The 22,089-nt window shown below is 37.5% G+C and overlaps 1 protein-coding gene across 2 annotated transcripts in view; it reads right to left on the reverse strand.

Annotated features, from left to right (window-relative positions):
• Window positions 1-22,089, reverse strand: part of gry (trafficking protein particle complex subunit 11 gry) — a 115,309-nt gene that overhangs the window by 26,015 nt on the left and 67,205 nt on the right. For both annotated transcript variants that reach the window (XM_071682873.1, XM_071682872.1), the window contains exons 2-11: window positions 17,129-17,228; window positions 15,002-15,135; window positions 13,731-13,900; window positions 11,801-11,986; window positions 9,919-10,092; window positions 8,525-8,755; window positions 7,064-7,205; window positions 5,422-5,553; window positions 3,122-3,294; window positions 1,120-1,327 (exon numbers count right to left, since the gene is read on the reverse strand). In XM_071682873.1, coding sequence (XP_071538974.1) covers window positions 1,120-1,327; window positions 3,122-3,294; window positions 5,422-5,553; window positions 7,064-7,205; window positions 8,525-8,755; window positions 9,919-10,092; window positions 11,801-11,986; window positions 13,731-13,900; window positions 15,002-15,135; window positions 17,129-17,204 — 1,626 coding nt within the window. In that variant the 5' untranslated portion in view covers window positions 17,205-17,228. The remainder of the gene's footprint in view (window positions 1-1,119; window positions 1,328-3,121; window positions 3,295-5,421; window positions 5,554-7,063; window positions 7,206-8,524; window positions 8,756-9,918; window positions 10,093-11,800; window positions 11,987-13,730; window positions 13,901-15,001; window positions 15,136-17,128; window positions 17,229-22,089) is intronic.

The raw sequence follows: 22,089 nt of genomic DNA on the forward strand, positions 1-22,089 counted from the left end.
AGTCTGCAGGCCATGTATGGATGAGGTAAAAGGTAAAGACAGCAACTTAGGTCAAAGGAGAGCAACTTGACAACCACTGAAGTGCTGACTCACTACATAGCTGTCACTGATCCTCCCCATACCCAGGTGGGTAATACCAGTAATATACCCGTCTGGTCCGTGGCTGCCTACCAATGAATACCTATCTACCAGGAAAAGAGGAACTGAGTAATGGCAGGACCTTTTCCTGGTGGCCCTGGGGTAATGAAAAATAAGTCATCTTTATTCATAATTACCCAAAACCAATTTCTGTAAAAGAGTCCTGGTGTTAACCAGGCCCTTTCTAAATTCGCCTGCTGCCCAAGGCTGCACTACTTCCAGCAACAGGAAAATAATGATTCTTTTGGAGTAAGAATTTCTTTGATAAAACTGCACTCCCAGTGATACAACCTTGCCAAAGGTGATTTTCGTTCACAGTGTAATTCTGGGCTTATGGAGTCCAGTAACACTGAAAGGCTGAATAAAACACGTAATTACTTACTGCCTTTAATTTACCAATTCTAATTTTATGAAAATAATCAAAATGCCTGAATATTACTCTTACAGCCGAATGACAAACTTTGTGCTAAACCCTGATCAAAAGGAAAAAAAAATACTCATCAAAGTGAATGAATATGCGGTCACAGATTTTGAAAATCTAAAAGAAAAATGGTACCAAGGCAGCAAGTCTTCCTTTAGGAATTGCATGTCCTTCACCTTTTAATCTGCCTGCAGGGATGGAAATCCCAATTCTGTAAAATCTACTCCCACAAAAAGCACATGCTTATATGTACTTCATACTTGTAAGCAGGGATGAAGTTAAGTACACAAAGTAGATGAGCACACACACACACACAAAAAAAGGAAAAAAAAGAGATAGCAACTTATCAGTATCAACTGACCTTGTGTGATGAAAATTAGTCATGAAAACAAATAAATGGTTGAGTCACACACACACAGGGACTTGATCACAGTCAATTTCTACTAACTTTATCTAATGTCGATATGATGTGATGAAACTATAAGATTTTGCAAAATGACTCATCACATGAGGGAAAATCATAAAACCACTACATACATCAAATACTTACAAATACTTACATTAAGCAATCTAATAAGGTTGTCATGAACCCTTTTCTTCTCATCTGCTGATACAGTTAGTCTTGTACCCATTAACTCAAGTGCAAGGCCAAAATATTCTGTGATGGCAGCAGTATTGTAGGCACACTGAAGGGCTAAAGTGGATGCCGAAGAAAGAAGACTCCACCACTTTTCACTTCGGTAGTCCCACATCACATGGTTCAGCAATCTGCATGGTGCAGGAAAAATACCAACTTTCAGGTGAAAGTGAGTCTGGGGAAAGGGTGTGTGCAATGTCCCCATGGCTATCTATTCTGTTTAAGAATGTGGTGGTCAGGAAGGTAGATGTAGGACTTACAGAAAAGGGTGGATCAGCAGTCTGTTAGGGTTGAGGGAGCCTGGGAGGCATATCAATTGTTTTTTGCTGCTGACATACACTGGTGACACACTCAAATTTGAAACTGCAAAGGATGGTGTCCAAGCATGGAAGAGTGCATGAAAGAGGAAATTTAAGAGTTAATGTGAATAAAAGTAAGGTCAAGTTTAGCAGGGGTAAGAGACAGGTAGGCTGGATTGTGCTTGAAGGAGAACTTGGAGGAAATGATGCTCTTTAGATACATAGGAGTGGATATGACAGCCGATGGAACATGAGAGCTGAAGAAAACCATAGGAGGGTGAAGGTGCACTGATGAGTGTGTGGATAGAGAGGTTACTGTCTTCAAGAGCACAGAGGAGTATGCATGATGGTACAATAGTCTTGATAGTGTTGTATGGATATTAGGCGTAGGCTTCAGCTTAAAAATAAAATGCCTGGAACAATAAGTAGTGTGGGGAGATTTGACTGAGAAAGAAATGATGGGGAGAGAGAGAGAGAGAAACATAGTAGTGAGAAGAGTATGTCTAAGAGATCTGACGAGGGTGTGCTGAAATGATGTGGACATACTGAGAGGATGAGTGAGGAGAAGCTGTATGTGTCAGTTAAGGGAAGAACAAAAAGAAGAGGGTGATTGAATAGGAGTTGGAAAGATGGAGCGAAAGAGTGTTTTGATTACTGGGGCTGAACATGCAAGAGAGTTCAAGGCATGCATGGGATGATGTGATTTAGAGTGACATGGTATACTAGGGGTGGAATGCTGTCAACAGCCTGAACCAGGGCATGTGAAGTGCTCAGGGAAAACCATAGAAAGACCTTTGGGGCTTGGCTATGGATAGGGGGCTCTAGTTTCAGTGCATTATACTAGACTGTTAAAGCATGAATGTGAGGAAATAAGGGTATTCTTCATCTGTTCTTAGTGCTACCTCATGATGTGAGAGACAGCAAACAAGTATGAAAAACATAAGAAAGTGGAAAAGTTGAAGAAACTCAAGAAGGGAATGAAAGTGCATCATCTTTAAGAAGCACAACGATAAAATCTTGTCAAAATCTATACTGAGAATGACTCAGTAAAGGCACTGACTTAGATAAGACACTGCATACAGTAGTATAGATGCAATTCTTTAGATATTCCCTAAAAATTTGTAGTTTAGAAAAGAAAATAATTATACTGTACTTCATAAAAGATATAAAAATGATCTATTGTAAATGGCTAGTGAAAATGTCCCTTGTAGTTTTCCAGAAGCATGCAAAACAAACATGCAACTGAAAATGGAGCAAGGAAGTTCTTGAGGCATTACCTATTCAGAAAGTTTTGTATTTGCATGCATTTATGGACATAGGTGCTGAAATTACCAATATTTCTTGCCAATTTGTAGGTTAAACAAAGACTAAGGTAGTACTCTTCAAGAGCCCATCCTCTGTAGAGACATCTGAAGGAACCAAAATGATTCTCATTCTCAATAATATTTTATAATACTCTGTCAAAGGAACTTCAATAATCTGGTTCCACTTATGACAAGATTGAAAATTTACATACAGTACCACCTTACCTTTATTAATTGTGACTGAAAACCTGTGTGCTGAAAAACAAGTTCTGAAAGGTTTTGAATACCAAAGTAAAAGCAACATATGAAAGGCAAGTCTTACGTAAGAGCCTTAGAAGAATCACTGGCTTGGTGATATTCTTCTGCCATCTGGACCATCAGGTGTCGCTTTATGCGTGGACATCTGTATTTCTTAAACTGACTTATTGCCGATGAAAACAATGGAATGATGGTGTTGGAATGGTTTACTTCTTTTAGTTCATGATACTGGACCTCCTATAATGGTAAAGAAAATACTTTACAATAAAGGAAAAATTCAGTGTTTGCTATTTGTCAAACATTAAACAAAATGTAATAATTTGTTTGTAGGCAGCCATTGACCAGGAAGGCATAAAACTGGTACTACCTGCCAGGGTAGAGGGATGGTCATTGATGGCTGTGTAGTGAGCTGGCAGTTTCAGTGATTGTCAAGTTGCACCCCTTTGACCCAGGTAGCTATCTTTTCTTTCTGCTTCTATCACTTGTGGACTGCTAGCAATCTGTCCACAAACAAACAGTCTCTCCTTGTCACAAATAACACTTGAAAACACTTAACTCACACAACTCATTCTTCCAAACTCTACTCTTTTCGGCAGTGAATGGCATGCACTTGCCTTGCCTTTTGGCAAAATGGTAGGGAGAAGGCGAAGACTCTGGGAGCAATGAAAAATGTGTGGAAAGAGACAACCTTATCTCAGAGAGCAAAAATGGGTGTTTGAATGATTACACCACCGCCCCAACTTCTGCTCTGACCAACCGGTAGGATCTTGAAATGGACGTAAGTTGGATGCATGCACACCTGTACAGTATTCTCTTATCCTGCTCAATTTCTATCATGATTATCTTGTTTTTCATTATACAGCTTTATCATAAGATTCTTAAGTTTCCTTTTACCTTTTATTTAAGATTTTTTAGTTCGTATTTCATCATTTTTATTTCTTAATTTATATTTCTTTCTGGTAGTATGTACAGATGGTCATAAGTCACAGGGATACTAAGTAGTGGATCAGGTGTAATAGTTCCAACAATATTAAATGGTTGCGAGGCATGGGATATAGACAGGGTCGTGTGGAGAAGGGTGGATGTGTTGAAAAGGAAATGTTTGAGGACAGTATGTGGTCTGAGGTAGTTTGATTGAGCAAGTAATGAAAGGGTAAGAGAGATGTGTGATAATAAAAAGAGTACAGTTGAGAGAGCAGAAGAGGGACATATCGAGAGAATGAATGAGGAAATGTTGACATAGAGGTGAAGGGAACAAGGAGGAGCAGAGGACCAAATTGGAGGTGGAAGGATGGAGTGAAAAAAATTTTGAGCAATCAGGGCCCGAATAAGCTAGAGTGTGAAAGGCATGCATGGAATAGAGTGAATTAGAATGATGTGCTATCCTGGGGTTGATGTGCTGTCAATGGACTGAACCAGGGCAAGTAAGGCATCTGGGATAAACCATGGAAAGGTGTGTAAGCCTGGATGTGGATTGGGAGCTGTGGTTTCGGTGCATTACACACGACACTTAGAGAATGAGTGTGGGTGAATGTGGCCTTTCTTCATCTATTGCCTGGTGCAACCTCCCTGATGCTGGGGTTGGTAATGCTGTTTCCTGTGGGGTGGGGTGGCACAGGGAATGGATGAAAGCAAGCATGAATATGTACACGTGTATATATGCATATGTATGTGTATGTATATTTTGGTATATATGTATGTGCTGATATGTATATGTATGTTTATGTTCATGAATGTATATATGTGTGTACATGAGTGGACAGTTCTTTCTTCATCTGTTTCCTGGCGCTACCTTGCTCATGCGGGGAAACAGCGATCAAGTATAATAATAATATAATAATAGAACTTCTAAAGTCAATTCCTATTAATCTTACCACGTGCATTTTCAAAAGCCAGGTATACTACACACAATTACTTGAATTTCTCTAGAATTTCTGAGACTAACAGAGGCCTAATGCAAACCAACAAAGTGAGCTGATAATAAAAAAATGGAAGTGACAAATGAAAGCAGTACAACCATAATGATCCTGAGCAATGATGATGAGAGAAAAATGCACTGTTGGAATATGATCAAAGACAAAGAACTGGTTCTATATATGTCATTCCTGGTCTCCCCCTACCCTTTGCTCCCTACATTTCTGAAACATAAACCTACTTAGTCAAACTTTGTGTGTGTGTGTGTGTGTGTGTGTGTGTGTGTGTGTGTGTGTGTGTGTGTGTGTGTGTGTGAGTTTTTGACAACAGTAATTTCAATTTCTATGGGAGAAAGACCTACTTACCAAATGATGATCAAGATACCAGAGAATCATCATTAAAAAACTTCCACAACACTTCAGGTACTATAAAATTAACTGCAAAACTAACCTTTATACCCTCTGCTTCTCTCTGCTGCTCTGGAGGTTCAAGGGAGTGTTTGCCTGGCCGCCAGGGACGCTGTCCATAGAATTCGAGCTTGTTCCATCCCTCTAGCAAGTCTGAGACTGGAGCTGTCACATCCTAAGGGACAGCATTTGAACAGGTTCTTTTTTATAGATCAGTGAAGTTGGTACAAACTCTTAGCTATTTCTCACATGCTTTTATGAAAAGCCTCCAATCACAAGCATAGGTGCCAAAATCAAGGTTAGATCTGATGGGAAAAATAAAACGTAGTAATCTGTTCTTCAAGTGATAATTGACCTGCCCATTAAAAAGGAAAATACTGCAAGCCAGGAAAAACAAGCAAGTAAAGAGATCCATGCTCTAGGTGTGAAAGGAATGAAGCATGTACCTAACTAACTGTCCACAGAAGACTTCTAGCTTACTCCATCCCTATAATAAGTCTAATACTAGTGATATCACATCTTGTGAGAAATTCCTGAAAAAGCTAATTCTAATGTACATTAGGGAGATCACAGGAAATTTTAAATTACTTATCTACTGTTTTTCACAAAAATGCATCAATCAAAAGGACAAATGCCAAACGAGTGCTCAAACATGATGGGGAAATAAAAAGTGTCATCCATCATTCTAGGAAAAAATCTATAAGTAAATACTACAGTGCCATGATCTAACCGAGGAAGGAAAGAAGGTGATATCTTCTGATAGATCCCTGAGGAACAAATGCTCATGCCCAATCTGTGAATGTAAGAGCCTCACAGGTGCTGTGCAACCTGAAAGCCTAACTAACTCTTTGAAAGCTAAAGAAAAAAGAATCATTTATAAAAGAGAGGAATACTGTGGTGAAAAGAAAGGGGTTCAAGCTGAGAAGTGAGAGAGGCAAACTGATAAGCTAAATAGCTTTTCATGAACTTAGTCTAAAGGGCATGTGCAATGGACAGGGAGAAGCGTGAGTGGTTCTCAGTGAAGGTGAGTCACCTTCAAAAACGTGTGATGCTACCATGGTCACTTAATCTGTTTATAAATTGGGGGTAGGGGGGTGAGGAAGTGAAATGCAAGGGTCTTACAGTAGGGATGGACCTATAGTATGTTGGGGGTTGCAGGGCATGGGAGGTGAATCGTATGTCATTTGCAAATGACAACACACTGATGGGAGAACTCCAGAAAGAATCTGCAAAAGCTGGTGACAGAGTCTGCAAGTGTGTGTGAAAGTAGAAAGCTGAGTTAATGCAAACAAATTTATGGTGATGAGGTGCAGCATGGGTATGAAACACAATGGTTTGAATGTGTGTCTGAATAGAAAGAACATGGATCCCAGTGCTTTATTTGGTAACATGAGTGATAATGGATGAATTACTCATTACATGAGCTGACCAAAATAAGATTTGTTACACTAACTGTTTACGTTAGGTAGTAGTAGTTGGTAGAAACATCAGGTAGGAGCCTTTGGAAACACTGCACTAGAAGTGCCCTATGCCAGCAGCCTGGTAGGGGTGAGGTGCTATAAAGGCTAAGAAGAGGCACTGGAGTTCACCAGTTATGGAGAATCCTTTACTGTAACCACCCCCTTGAGGGAGTTCCCTGGGGAAAAGGAGCATCAGAAATAATTGACAGATAGATGACTGCTTACCTTGCAAACCTGAAGTGCTGTCTTCCTTCTTAAGACGGCATACTGAGCTGCTTGTTGATAGTAGAAACCTGGATGCTGTGTCTGTACTGCAGGAAGACCTATTCGCACAGCCTCTTCAAACACATCTCCGAAGATCTGGTATCTGTATCCAGCAATGCAGATGCCAGATTTAGTGTTTCCACTTTTAATCTTTACCCCTGAACTTACAACAGTAGACTATAACACTAACAATAGTAGACTACAACACTCCCTCCATACCTGCAGACCTATTCCTTTCACACTGAAAACAATCCCTGCCTTAGAAAAAACACATGGGACACTTCCAATAAATCTGAAGCAGGCAAACACAACAGAAAATCTGAATTGATTTAAGAAACTAACTTTGCAATCTAAATGAAGAAACTTGAATAATGTAAAATTACTTGGACTTACTTGAAAATATTTTTCAAACTTATTACCCATCTGCATTAGGCATGGTCTCAATCTACAGCAAGTTCAAATGAAAACAATGAAAAATTTCTTAACATGAAAATGCAGCAATTTGCAATAGCTTCTCCTCATGATCATTATCAGCTAGTCAGATTTTTTTTTGTCAGTTATCAATATAAAGTAAAAATTTGTTTTTCTATAACATGCCTCCTAAAGGGCAAAATGAATGTTTACATATAGTGAAACAAGTTAATATCAAATAATAATTCCTTGAAAAAATCTAAAGGTCATAAGAAAACAGTATTATCAAATAGTACAACTTCAAATGATGATTATGATAAAAAAAATGCAAGAATAAAAACTTAAACAAAGGAGTTCTTGGAATTTAATGGAGCAGCTACTTTTATAGACAGCAAGTTTTAAACTAGGTGCTCTGCTCAGACCATGTTTTCCTTCAACTACAGATTAACATGCATATTTACAATTGACAATAATTGCTGCTACAGAGGTCCTTAAAAGTTCACAAGCTCCATGGCATATGACAGTTGTGGCTAATGTTCTCTATTTTTAACTTGTTTGCCATTAGTGAGGTTGCATAAGAAACAGACAACTGGGCCTTAGAAAAAATATCTTCACTTAGCTCCCACTTTTGGAGAGTAATAATAGTGGAGAGAAGGATATCTAGCCTCCCACTCCTGCCCCTCCAAGAAACCTTCTATGGCAAACATATACATGAGTAGCATTCTTTCTCCCCTATCATCATTAATGGTGTTATCTGCAGCAGTTGAGTGCTGTCCTAAACTTTTCTGGGGGGTTTACCGTCTGGATTTCTGGTTTCCAACAATATATGAATAAGCTGTAAGATCCTCTACTATAAGCCTGTTGTCAGGCTCTGAAATGAATGCATGAAAGATGTTAAAGGAGGAAATACATTCATGTTGTTAAATCTTAAACTAAAGACTTTTTAAAAAAGTCTACATAAATTTTAGACTAAAATACAAGGTAAATAATTCATAACATGATAATCCTTACTGCTTTGAAAGCCATGCATAATGTTCAAAGATCAATTCCATAGGTCCTGTCCTTTGACGGAAGACATCTATGTGACGACGGAATTGGCCAATTGCATCTCGAGGAAGGTTGAGGGCAAAATCAAGTCGACAAATCTTATAGTTAACAACAGCTGCAACAATACGGATCTCATGCAAGTTGGTATCTGTTGATCTTAGGTCCAACAGAAGATGGTAGCACTGTGCATAGTGTCTGAAAAACAAAAAAAATTATTACACAGTACATAGAAAATAGTATTTAAGACACTCATTTCTGAACCTAGAGGGGACAACCTGGTGCTACATGTCCCTAAAAATCCCACTTAGATTTCATCCCGAACAACAACACATATGTAAAATCTTAATCATCATGAACAGTGGTCCTACCATTTATGTAAACAGCCTGTTTGAATTATCACATGAAAATAAAGTACACACATTCTGGTACATTGTTAAAATCTGAAAACACATGACACCATCCCACATTATGGCCTCTCTACCTAACAAGCATCAAATAACACTCAATTCAAATGAAGTGAACAAAGGGGTAGGTAAGAGAATAAGTGTATACTTATATCATACCAACAAAGCTTCGAACAGGATATAAAAATATTCTCATAAATTCTAAGACACCATGATTACAGTCAGACATAATACAAACAATAACCTAGAAATTATCTATTACCAAAAAAAACTATTATGGAAATACTGAGGCTCATGATAAGAGACATGGTATGGCTTTTGATTAAAAACAGGGAACTCTCAACTAGTGGGCAAAAATGAAATAGTATATCAGTAAGGTACCTGACATCTTGATACCAATCTATTTTGTGTATAATAAGGAAAAGAATTTTCATAAGTAAATTGAGCTCACTCTTGAGTTTAATACTAAAGTCTCAAAGATTGAAAATTTTAGACATCTTTCCTGAGTGATGTTCCCTCTCATTTTAATGATTTTCTTATGGAAGTGCACATTCATTTGCTTCCAATTAATCTTTTTCAGGTATTTTCATCTACAGCCAAGCTCAAAAAACTACCTCAGGCTTTTCATATGACCTGGCTTAGCCCACTGACAGTACCCCCTCCATACACCACACTGTTCAAATGAAACCCTCTTGCTCTCTTGAATGTTCAGGCCCTAATACCCCAGGGCCTCCACTCCATCCTTCCATTTCTCCTCAATATCCTCCTTTTTCCCTTCTAATTTTGACGCATAAATCCCAATAATAATCAATGATATAGAATAATAGGTTCTAATCAACGGTAGCAAATGGCTGCAAAAATTTAGCAAAGACTTTACTAATTAAATAGCATCATAATATTAATCAACATTCAGCTACTTTAGCATATCTTTAATAAACATCCATATCTTCTTACTTAATGGCTGTCTGAGGATCATTCCGCATCTCATTGAGGAAGCCAAGTTTAAACTGGTGTCGTACAAACAGGAGAGTGTGATTGGTTTTGTTGAGAAAGTCACGGTGGGCTCGTACACCCTTTACCTCACCCAGATAGAATGACCATCCTATTTCACTAAGTGCATTCTCCAACCTGAAAAGAAAGAAAAAAAAAGATATACTAAATGCTTTCTCTAATTAAGCACTCAAAAACTGCCTCTACATAGCCACAACCTCACCTTAAACTGTCTAGGATCCTCAGTTTTTCATTTAATTTTCTCTATGCAAGTAAGTTTCACATTTAAACTTTTTTACTCTTATTGTCTCACTCCATTATTCAAATCTTATGCTTATCATCAGTAAAAGGCTCACCTACATATCACTACCTTATGATCTAACATGAGCATATAAAGTCAATCTGTAAAAAGTAATGAAATGTACATTACTCCAAGTGTTTACATAAAATTATTGTCGAATGTTATGTTCATGATAAGTTTAAGTACAGTTTAAGAGAAGCAATGGACACAATAGTTTCCCTCTTTCCCATGCTCTACATCTGTGCCTTCATACTAGCATGTGCAAATTTGATATTTTTCTGAATACTAATCATCATATGCCCCAGTAAATCATGATTTTCATGAATCTAGAAAAAAAGGTGACCTATTCAAATTCTACATGCAATTTCATTTCATCGTACAGCTCTCATGTAGGGTGTCTCTTCAGATGCGCTATTCAGATGCCTTTACATCCATCTCATCCTGTCCAATATACAAGTTGATGCTAAGATCATTCAACTTCGTTATGAAATCCTGTTTCATATTTTCAATCTTTAGCATTTCCTCATCACAAAGCTGAGCACTGAGCACAGATTATCATCAAATATTTGAACACATTACTCTAGCCCTCTCCGTAACTAGCCTCCTAAACATTCCCTCTTGCCAAAAAAGATCAATCATATTGTCAACAGCCATATCAAATTGGAAACTGATTCTCTCCTGATCTGAAATGTTACGTAGCATTGAGTCTAGTTGGTGCTGGGATGGATGACCATCTTGAAACACAAGCTACAGTTGGCATATGTGGTGAGTACTATGTACTAACCCTGTCTAATGACAAAATTTTGTTGTAAGTACTCAATATATGTCCAGTATAAACTCAGGCTTCCACACTATTAGAGCATATACATTTTGCATTCTTCACTCTGCTCATCCAAGTGATTCAACAAATGAGAATAGTATTTCAAATCAAACCTACAACTTCCCACACAAAAAACTCCACTGTACACAATTACTAAATCATTTTCTGTTCATCATCTGAAATATCAATAGCCCTAAACATCTAACATACTGTATCTGTCCATCTTTTTCTGGTTTACCTCTTTCCTGGTACATATACTTTCACCTATCATCATTACTATGCATCCCTAGGACCTCTCTCATGGGGCTCCAGCAGCTTGGTTGCTGGACTCCATGCAGGAGCAGAGACAGGAAAACTTTGAAGTAAGAGAGTCCTTAAAAAGGATGTCCCCCTTTTTATTCACCAAAGATGATAAAGCCTTGCCATATGTGACTTCTTTGCCTGCTGCCTATTGCCTTAAACACCTATACTTTCAATCAATCTATTGAATACACTTCCTCATCACCTATCTTCTGTGAAACACCGTACAAGACCGTCCCATATCACATGGCTTATATTCACAGGCCCTTCTAATGATTTGTGCAGAGCATATACCTTTTTTACATCTGTGATCTTTACTTTTTTCCAAATAAACACGTGGACATAGGCAACAGTTCGATCAAGATGAAAAATAATATTTAGTGAAGAATGAAAAAATATCTAAAGAGTAAAGGGGAATATCTCACCTTACAGTATACCCCAGGAGATGTGCATCAGAGTGAGGAAGTACAAAAAGATGCTTAGCAGGTAAATCACAAGCAGTGCAGAGGGTTGCTGCCTTCTCAGCTGCTCCTGTATCCTCACCAGGTACACTTATCCCACTCTGAATAAGAACCAGTGCCACACGACTGTTTCGACCTCCCAAGACAGTTCTACATTTAAAGAAAATGTATCAAATTAGTATCTTTAGATGCATCATACAAAAATTCATATTAGTCTCTAAACAAAAATCCCATTTGCATGCTCTTACCAAGCACAGCTAATCACTTGTTTCGCATCATGTTTCAGCCACCCACTGAAAATATGGGTACAGAAATATAAGGCACCTAACCATGATCCATACAAACATTGAAAATTCTTTACAACTACTAAACAACACAGTCAGCCAGTTCTTAATCAATTCAACTGTAATACCACCCACTCCAGCTACCTTACCAGATTTTATCTTATTTATGGCTTTCACCACCATGACTCACCATGGGCATGTGAAGCGTCTGGAGTAAACCATGAAAAGTTTCGTGGGGCCTGTATGTGGAAAGGGAGCTGTGGTTTCGGTGCATTACACACGACAGATAAGAGTCTGAGTGTGGATGAATGTGGCCTTTGTTATCCTTTCCTAGTGCTACCTTGCATGCACACGGGGGAGGGGGTGTCATTTCATGTATACATTGAAATGTATAGGTATGTATATGTGTATGTGTAGACGTGTATGTATATACATGCTTATGTGGGTGGGTTGGGCCATTCTTTCATCTGTTTCCTTGTGCTACCTCGCTGATGCGGGAGACAGTGACAAAGTATAATTAATAATAAATAAATATAAAGTAAATACATATATTATTGTTATATACTTGACTGCTGTTTCCTGCATCAGTGAGGTAGTGCCAGGAAACAGACGAAGAATGGCCCATCCACTCATATACACATATATAAACATAAATGCCCATACATGCACATATACATACATGTACATATCAACATATACATACATATGTACATGTACATATGCATACACATACATAGACATGTACATGATTTGACATGTACATATTCATTCATGCTTGCCTTCATCCGTTCCTGTCGCTACCCAGTCACACAGGAAATAGTATTGCTACCCCCTGCTTCAGCGAGGTAACTCCTGGAAAACAGACAAAAAAGGCCACATTCATTCACAATCAGTCTCTAGCTGTCATGTGTAATCCACCAAAATCACTGCTCCCTATCCACATCCAGGGCATGTGAAACATCTGGGGTAAACCATGGAAATGTCTGTAGTGACAGGAATGGATGAAAGCAAGCAAGTATGAATATGTACATGTGTATATATGTATATGTCTGTGTATGTATATGTACATATATTTCTGAGTACGTATATGTATGCATATGTGCATGTATGGGCATTCATATTTATATATGTGTATATGAGTGGATGGTCCACATATATATATGTATATTATTTTCATACATATTTGCCATTTTCCACATCAGCAGGGAAAATCCTCGATTGGCCCCCTTCTCTGTTCCTTCTTTTGGAAAAATCAAAATTATAGGGGAGGATTTCCGGTCCCCCGCTCCCTCCCTCAGGGAATAAGTGGGAAGTATTCTTTCTCCCCTATCAATTCACTTTACGTATAATTACTCCAGGATCCCTTTCTGAAAGGGTCCTGGTGTTACTCCAAGATTAGTTTTCTAGGAACTCTTACAACCCCATGGGTGCATTACTTCCAGTAGTAGGAAAATTATGGACTCCTTTGAGTGTAAAGTTCCTTGATGAGAATGTGCTCCCACTGATGCAGACTCACCAAAGGTGACTTTTCACATATTGTGTAACCTACTACAGGTGTAGTCTGGTAACATCTGCCTTTATCAATCAAAACATGGAAACATACAACTTACTTCAGTGTTTGAACTTTACTGGCAAGATCATTCTTCTTCTCAGTCCAATTGGTGTCATTCCAGTCCAAGTCGTGGAACAATACGACAAGTGCAGGAACATGATAAAGATATTTAGAGATCCAGTTGGATTTTAGAATTCCTTTAGGTATATACCATTCATATGACTGTCTCTGTAAGTGAAAATATTGAAACAACATTTATCATTCCGGCTTTTCTAAAGCATCAATTGAAGTCTTACACAAAAGAAAGCTACTGTCCATGAATAGTACAGAAATTTTTTACACAATAAATTAGTAAGTGGAAACTCCTAAAATATATCTAAATACAGCTTACTTATCAAACAGAAATGAATTCAATTCTAATTCTGAATATCAGATACAAAGTCAAGAGCCATCTCTTCTCATCCATATATAAACAACATAAAAATAACTTCAGCTCTAACACAGCACTACATGAATTTTCCCTCCTCTGATTTCTTCATCATCAAATAATCTGATAACTAATACACTTCAATTTTTGTTTTCTTTGTAAACTGAAATGCATAATCGCCTATTTCTTCAAGGAAAAAAATGATTGTAAAAAGACAGCATATACTAAACAAGAACCTCAGTTCTTCATCCTCTTTAGTAAGTGAGTAAGTTTACACTAAATATTCTTACACTGAATTCATAAAAAAATGAACTCTTAATTCAACTGCAGTGCTTTATAGCCAAGAAAAAGTTGGGAAAAAGGACTTCAAATCTGTGTACTAAAAATAAATTTTCTCTCACTTTCCATGCAAAGCTAAAAACCCAAAACACAAGTGCTTGGGCTTGTTAACTATAAATAATCTACAAAGATGAGGGTTAAGGATATTACTGTCATTGTTATCAACTCTAACACTTCTACTATAATCCTCAACTCACTTCCTGTAAACATTATACTCTATGAGCTTTATTAGCTTAGATAGTGTGGTACTTTGATTTACTGTATTCCATTTGTACTTTGACTTATAATAGATTTTCTCAGCATAATTCCATCTGCACCAGTCATGATATCACTGCATGCACAGTTTACTGTGTCTATTCTGTATGGCATCTAAATTGTATAGATATACTGTAAGAAATAATATTCTATATATCTATCTTAAAAAGCTATAGTTCTTACAGATAAACAAATCAGAATAAATGAAGCAGAGTACTTTGAAATTTAAATGTGGGACTAAACTAAAATAGTCAATCTCAGTTAACTACTGTGAAATTACAGTGTTAATCTGTTCAATGCTCTCTTACCTTCTGCTTCATGGGAGGCAACTGGAAGTCACTACTTAGGTGCCGGAAATGTAGTGGAGTGCGATCTGTTCTACGGTTTAGTGCAAAAGCTTCCCAGACAGCCTTGTGTGTTGCCTTGTTTGTTATGTCCAACCCTGTGTAACAAATCATTTACTTGGGCTATGTCTTTGCATAATACAAGGGCCATTGTACCGTACTACAAAATAATGTGTGAAATATAATGAGAGGGAAACAAATACATAAAATTTCATTTTTTCTAATTCTCTAAATGTAACTTTCATTTTCATTCTCATCTGATAAAGTCAGAAGGATCTTTGCAGTACTTTTAAAGTACCTCCATTCCTTCATCCACCCATATTTCTAACCTTAACCTCAGCACTCTCACCATCAATCTTACCAATCATCTCTTTTAAACGCTTAACATCTAAGCAACATCTAATTCCTTCCCAATTAAACTAACTTTACAAAATTGACTTTCACTCACATCTACTTACACCCCTGTCCTGCTCATGTAATATGGCACTTGCATCACCTAATGTCTGGCTACAAGTAGAATTTTGTATGCCATAATATTTGTCTGCTTAACAGAAATGTTATGAATTTAAAATTTTCATCATTTATCACTAACAAATTATAACAAAAAGTTTTTGCTATTGAAAGGCATCTCTAATGCAACTATGGACCCTATAGTCTACTCAGTTGGTCAGCACCCTTGGGAGTACTTATGGCAAAAACATCAAATTTCTCTAATGTATTGTTCTTGAGCTGTTATGCTAACAACAATGTGGCAGAACAAAATACGACTAATTCATCAATCCCTCTAATAATCATACCTGATCGAGAGAGAAACACAACTAGTTTAGGAGCATTTAAAGTCATCTGATACAACAAACTAATCAGGTACAGAAATGGGACTTCCATCTACAAAGCAAATACCATTAATTACTCTACAAAATGAAAAATGTAGAAAAATTTCAAAATACAGAGACAATTAAGCTTAAAGCCTCATCCCCTAAAAAGGTGGGAAAGTGCCAATATCAAAGCTATACTTACTCCCACAACATACATCTATATATTTACACTCAAAGTCTAAGTTCATTCCCTTATAATACAAGGTATCCAAATAATTCTAAAGTCACCCACATTACCCTTAAAACCAATTAAAAGGCCAGGATTGAGGAGCTATTAACCTTCACTGAACATCATATGTAAATGATGGTACATCACAAAAGTACAGGTCATGGGTTGATGATGGTTCATCCACATGCAAAAATATTCATATGACATACATATATACATATGCTGACAGACAAACACAAAATACTTGTAAATGCAGACACTTCCAAATTATACTGAAATCACACATAAGAATGACAAATTTCAAAAAATATCTTCTGCAGTTCATATAAAGCCCTTGGGTTCAGATCCAAACTCCTCTGGTATGACTACACTACAATACTATGATGACCATATTCATATGCCTATTAAAACACTAAAATACTTCAAAATAATAAGTTTTGATATTCTCATCATGATACTGGGCATCTTAGAGTAAAACTCTAGCAGAGACCTTAGTAGCTTGTACAAAAGCAAAGCATACAAACATAGAAAACTCAAGATGCTTGCAAAACTATAAAGTTATTACATACATGATAGATATCAAACAAAAATAAAATTCCTTTCTTTAAATATGGTTGCTATGATGTAGCATAGTGGATTCTACACAAACAATAGCCACTCAGTTAACGGGACCACTGTGTTAAGTGCTGTGATCAGTTACGCATTTGGTAATGAGTACAGTTTGAAAAGCATTTTTATTCTGGAGTGAAATCACTTTCAATGGTTATTCTTTCTCAGCAAAGTCTAATAAAGTTAAGCTTATCTAGTTCATTACAATATTCAACTTTCTGAACTGAGGTTTATCAATATAGTGACAAAATTCTGAGATGTTTTTGTTCTGTTGTGGAACAAGATGGTTACTCCAAGATCTCATACAGAAAAATGGATGATTTGGTGTATACAACTGTGCATTACCTTGAATCAAAAAGTGTTAGGTATATCCTAAGTATAATCAAACAGCTTAACAATCTTACAAATCTAACACTAAGATGAAAGAGAAATACTTACCCATCATACCAATTAGAGCACAAGGTGGTGTAGTTACTTCAGGCGGAAGACCATACGGATCAAATTCATCTTCCATTTTACCACAGCTGAGTTACTATTACTGTAAAAGTAAGATTACAGTTACATACAAATACAGGCATGTTTTGAGATAAGAAATACCATCTGGAATATTCATGTAAGTGTTGCCGAACCTAGCAAAGCTCCAAAACTGTCCAATCACACCTGCGATAATCTTGTTCAAACTTGGAAGACAAAGATCAAGCAGAAAAGTAGATAAATACATTATTTTACATAACCTAAATAAGATAATAGACACTTTCAATCCAATATTTTCATTATCAATAAAACAAGAAAATATTTATTCCAGCAGTGTCAACACTTCTTTTTCAATCGGTGTATCAAACAATTCCTTTATACTTATGACATGATGTGTGTAAATGTCCAGGTAAAACAGAAATAAAAAGAGTGTGGTTGAGAGAGCAGAAGAGGGTGTTTTGAAATGGTTTGGTCACATGGAGAGAATGAGGGAGGGAAGATTGACCAAGAGGATATATGTGTCAGAGATGGAGGGAACGAGGAGAAGTGGGAGACCAAATTGGAGGTGGAAAGATGGAGTGAAAAAGATTTTGAGTGATCGGGGCCTGAACATGCAGGAGGGTGAAAGGTGTGCAAGGAATACAGTGAATTGGAATGATGTGGTATACCAGGGTCGACGTGCTGTCAATGGATTGAACCAGGGTATGTGAAGCGTCTGGGGTAAACCATGGAAAGTTGTGTGGGGCCTGGATGTGGAAAGGGAGCTGTGGTTTCGGTGCATTATTACATGACAGCTAGAGACTGAGTGTGAGCGAATGGGGCCTTTGTTGTCTTTTCCTAGCGCTACCTCGCACACATGAGGGGGGAGGGGGTTGTTATTCCATATGTGGCAGGGTGGCGATGGGAATAAATAAAGGCAGACAGTATGAATTATGTACATGTGTATATATGTATATGTCTGTGTGTGTATATATATGTGTACATTGGGATGTATAAGTATGTATATTTGTGTGTGTGGACGTGTACGTATATACATGTGTATGTGGGTGGGCTGGGCCATTCTTTCGTCTGTTTCCTTGTGCTACCTCACTAATGCGGGAGACAGCGACAAAGCAAAATAAATAAATAATAAATAAAACAGAAAAAATACATTCTTGAGAAAACATTTAAAATACAGAGAAATACACTTCAAGTTCATAAAGAAAGAAATGAAATGTACATAATTTTATATCCTAATTTATGAAGCTATATTTGTTTTGATGCCTTATACAAAGTGACATCTTGCAATAACTGCCTGCATTATTGAGGGATGAATGTAAAGTGAAAAATCCGTTTAATGGGGTTGTTATAACATAGTGCCTCTTGAGACATATTCCTGACTTAATTTCTACACCAGTAAGTGCTATAGTAATAGTAATAGCTATGAAGATTTTTTTTGATGCTTTATAGAAAAACAAAAGCAATTTTAATATATCCATAAGAAATTCAATTCAATCTAATTAACACTGAGCTTGTAGTGTTACTGATCACCAATGTTGCACTTTGAGAGCAATTCCTAGCCTGCTCCCCATCATCACTATGGGGGAAAAATTTGTTGCAACTTAGGAAGTAGTGTACTGGCTGGTTTTTTTCATCCTCTCCATGTTATCAGGTATCGTTTTAACAATAAAGGAAGCTAATCCAAGCAATTGATCCACATGTGCCAGATGTTTGCCTACCTCAACCCTGTGTATCACTTGCATGTTTATGTCTATATAAATTGCTTTGATTTGGTAAACAGAGAAGAGGTAGTAAAAGCTTTGCGGAAGATGAAAGCCGGCAAGGCAGCAGGTTTGGATGGTATTGCAGTGGAATTTATTAAGAAAGGGGGTGACTGTATTGTTGACTGGTTGGTAAGGTTATTTAATGTATGTATGACTCATGGTGAGGTGCCTGAGGATTGGCGGAATGCGTGCATAGTGCCATTGTACAAAGGCAAAGGGGATAAGAGTGAGTGCTCAAATTACAGAGGTATAAGTGTGTTGAGTATTCCTGGTAAATTATATGGGAGGGTATTGATTGAGAGGGTGAAGGCATGTACAGAGCATCAGATTGGGGAAGAGCAGTGCGGTTTCAGAAGTGGTAGAGGATGTGTGGATCAGGTGTTTGCTTTGAAGAATGTATGTGAGAAATACTTAGAAAAGCAAATGGATTTGTATGTAGCATTTATGGATCTGGAGAAGGCATATGATAGAGTTGATAGAGATGCTCTGTGGAAGGTATTAAGAATATATGGTGTGGGAGGCAAGTTGTTAGAAGCAGTGAAAAGTTTTTATCGAGGATGTAAGGCATGTGTACGTGTAGGAAGAGAGGAAAGTGATTGGTTCTCAGTGAATGTAGGTTTGCGGCAGGGGTGTGTGATGTCTCCATGGTTGTTTAATTTGTTTATGGATGGGGTTGTAAAGGAGGTAAATGCAAGAGTCCTGGAAAGAGGGGCAAGTATGAAGTCTGTTGGGGATGAGAGAGCTTGGGAAGTGAGTCAATTGTTGTTCGCTGATGATACAGCGCTGGTGGCTGATTCATGTGAGAAACTGCAGAAGCTGGTGACTGAGTTTGGTAAAGTGTGTGGAAGAAGAAAGTTGAGAGTAAATGTGAATAAGAGCAAGGTTATTAGGTACAGTAGGGGTGAGGGTCAAGTCAATTGGGAGGTGAGTTTGAATGGAGAAAAACTGGAGGAAGTGAAGTGTTTTAGATATCTGGGAGTGGATCTGTCAGCGGATGGAACCATGGAAGCGGAAGTGGATCATAGGGTGGGGGAGGGGGCGAAAATTTTGGGAGCCTTGAAAAATGTGTGGAAGTAGAGAACATTATCTCGGAAAGCAAAAATGGGTATGTTTGAGGGAATAGTGGTTCCAACAATGCTGTATGGTTGCGAGGCGTGGGCTATGGATAGAGATGTGCGCAGGAGGATGGATGTGCTGGAAATGAGATGTTTGAGGACAATGTGTGGTGTGAGGTGGTTTGATCGAGTAAGTAACGTAAGGGTAAGAGAGATGTGTGGAAATAAAAAGAGCGTGGTTGAGAGAGCAGAAGAGGGTGTTTTGAAATGGTTTGGGCACATGGAGAGAATGAGTGAGGAGAGATTGACCAAGAGGATATATGTGTCGGAGGTGGAGGGAACGAGGAGAAGAGGGAGACCAAATTGGAGGTGGAAAGATGGAGTGAAAAAGATTTTGTGTGATCGGGGCCTGAACATGCAGGAGGGTGAAAGGAGGGCAAGAAATAGAGTGAATTGGAGTCATGTGGTATACAGGGGTTGACGTGCTGTCAGTGGATTGAAGCAAGGCATGTGGGCATCTATGTTGCTTTACTTACACTTGGACGTGCAGGTCATTTTCCAGACGTGATGATGTAAAACATTCTCTATATACACATTACAGATAGCTAAAGGGAGAACAACTGAGACTGTACTGACATGAATTATGGTGGGTCGTACACAACTGGCTTAGAGAATGTAAATGAAGATGATAGTAGATACATTCGTTGGTTCTTTTTCTTCTACGTTTGATGGAATGTTACTAACAATTGTTATTTTTAATGACTATCACATAAACTGTATCTATTACATGACTATTTCTTTTCAAGACAATAATCAGTTTGAAAAGGCTCTGCTAAAAGAGGTATCTCTGTATATCATGTCAGTATGAACTGAATGACATACACAAGTGGTGAATTGATAAAGAACGCCACATCTATGGTCTCATTCTACAAGTGTTTCAACTAATTTTACGTAAATCAACCCTATATTTTTCCTGACCTTCATAATCCTTGCCGCTATTTACTATGACTGTTGAATAAAAATAAATGATCCTGATGATATTCATGAAGTCTTACATTATTCTTCACAATAAATCCTGCCATTCCATAAGAAATTCTGTTAGATTCTATTATTAATATAGTTGTGGGACTATACCTGAACATTACATAAAAAATTAAGTAAACATTAGTTGCAAAGGGATATTAAATGTGGTTTTAATACATTCTCTTGATTACTAGACACTTTACCAGCATTTAAGATAACTAATCCTATACTTTCCCTAATCAAAGCACTCACCACTATTGATAAGCAACATTTATTAGAGTGGAATAAATATCAAGGATCAAAATCATGCTTGGTAATTCATCTGGAGGAGGATGCAAGTGTTCTAACTCTGGGATTTTCATTCGACTCTTTTATGCTATCATTGTTTGGTGTGTAAATAAAGAATTAGGAATGGGATCATCACCATTTTTTCTTATAATTCAATAATATTTAACCCAATAGCAAGTGAGATTATGGGGAAAAGGAACATTGTGGGGTTAAATAATAAGAAATTAAAATGCCATTAAAAAAAATAATACATTGCCTGTTTGAATGCTACAGATGACATATGGAGTCTGAAAATTAATAATTTTCCTCATTGTTAAAGAGACGTGCTTCATAAGATAGCTTCATCCTATGTTAAGTAGAAGAGGTAAACAGTGAGTTCATAGGCTTGTAAAGACTCGTATTTAGCCAAATTTACCTTTTGGACGTTACGATGCTTGAGTACATATCATATATAACGGAAAATTAATCATTATCAAACCCCAAAATGGCTTCAACTTATGTGCCAGGATATTCACAAATCACTTTAAGTCACCACAAGCTTCCCTGCCGTTCAAACTGAGAAATTTTGATGAAAGTGGTACCAATCGAATCTTAATATCTGAGCACTGAGTACAGTCTTACCCAAATTCCCCCTAATTAAAAGCCCTGCCCACTTTGCGGGAACTTCACCCTTTGGAAACAGTTTGTAAATGTCAAAACCAATCAGCAATGTTAATATAGTCTCCAAACATTACACTATCATTGTAAAACAAAGTAAGTTATATCTAAGGGTTAGCTTCGAGGTGCCTTCACACTG

This window comes from Panulirus ornatus, chromosome 35 (assembly GCF_036320965.1).
Source record: "Panulirus ornatus isolate Po-2019 chromosome 35, ASM3632096v1, whole genome shotgun sequence".
Lineage (NCBI taxonomy): Eukaryota > Metazoa > Arthropoda > Malacostraca > Decapoda > Palinuridae > Panulirus > Panulirus ornatus.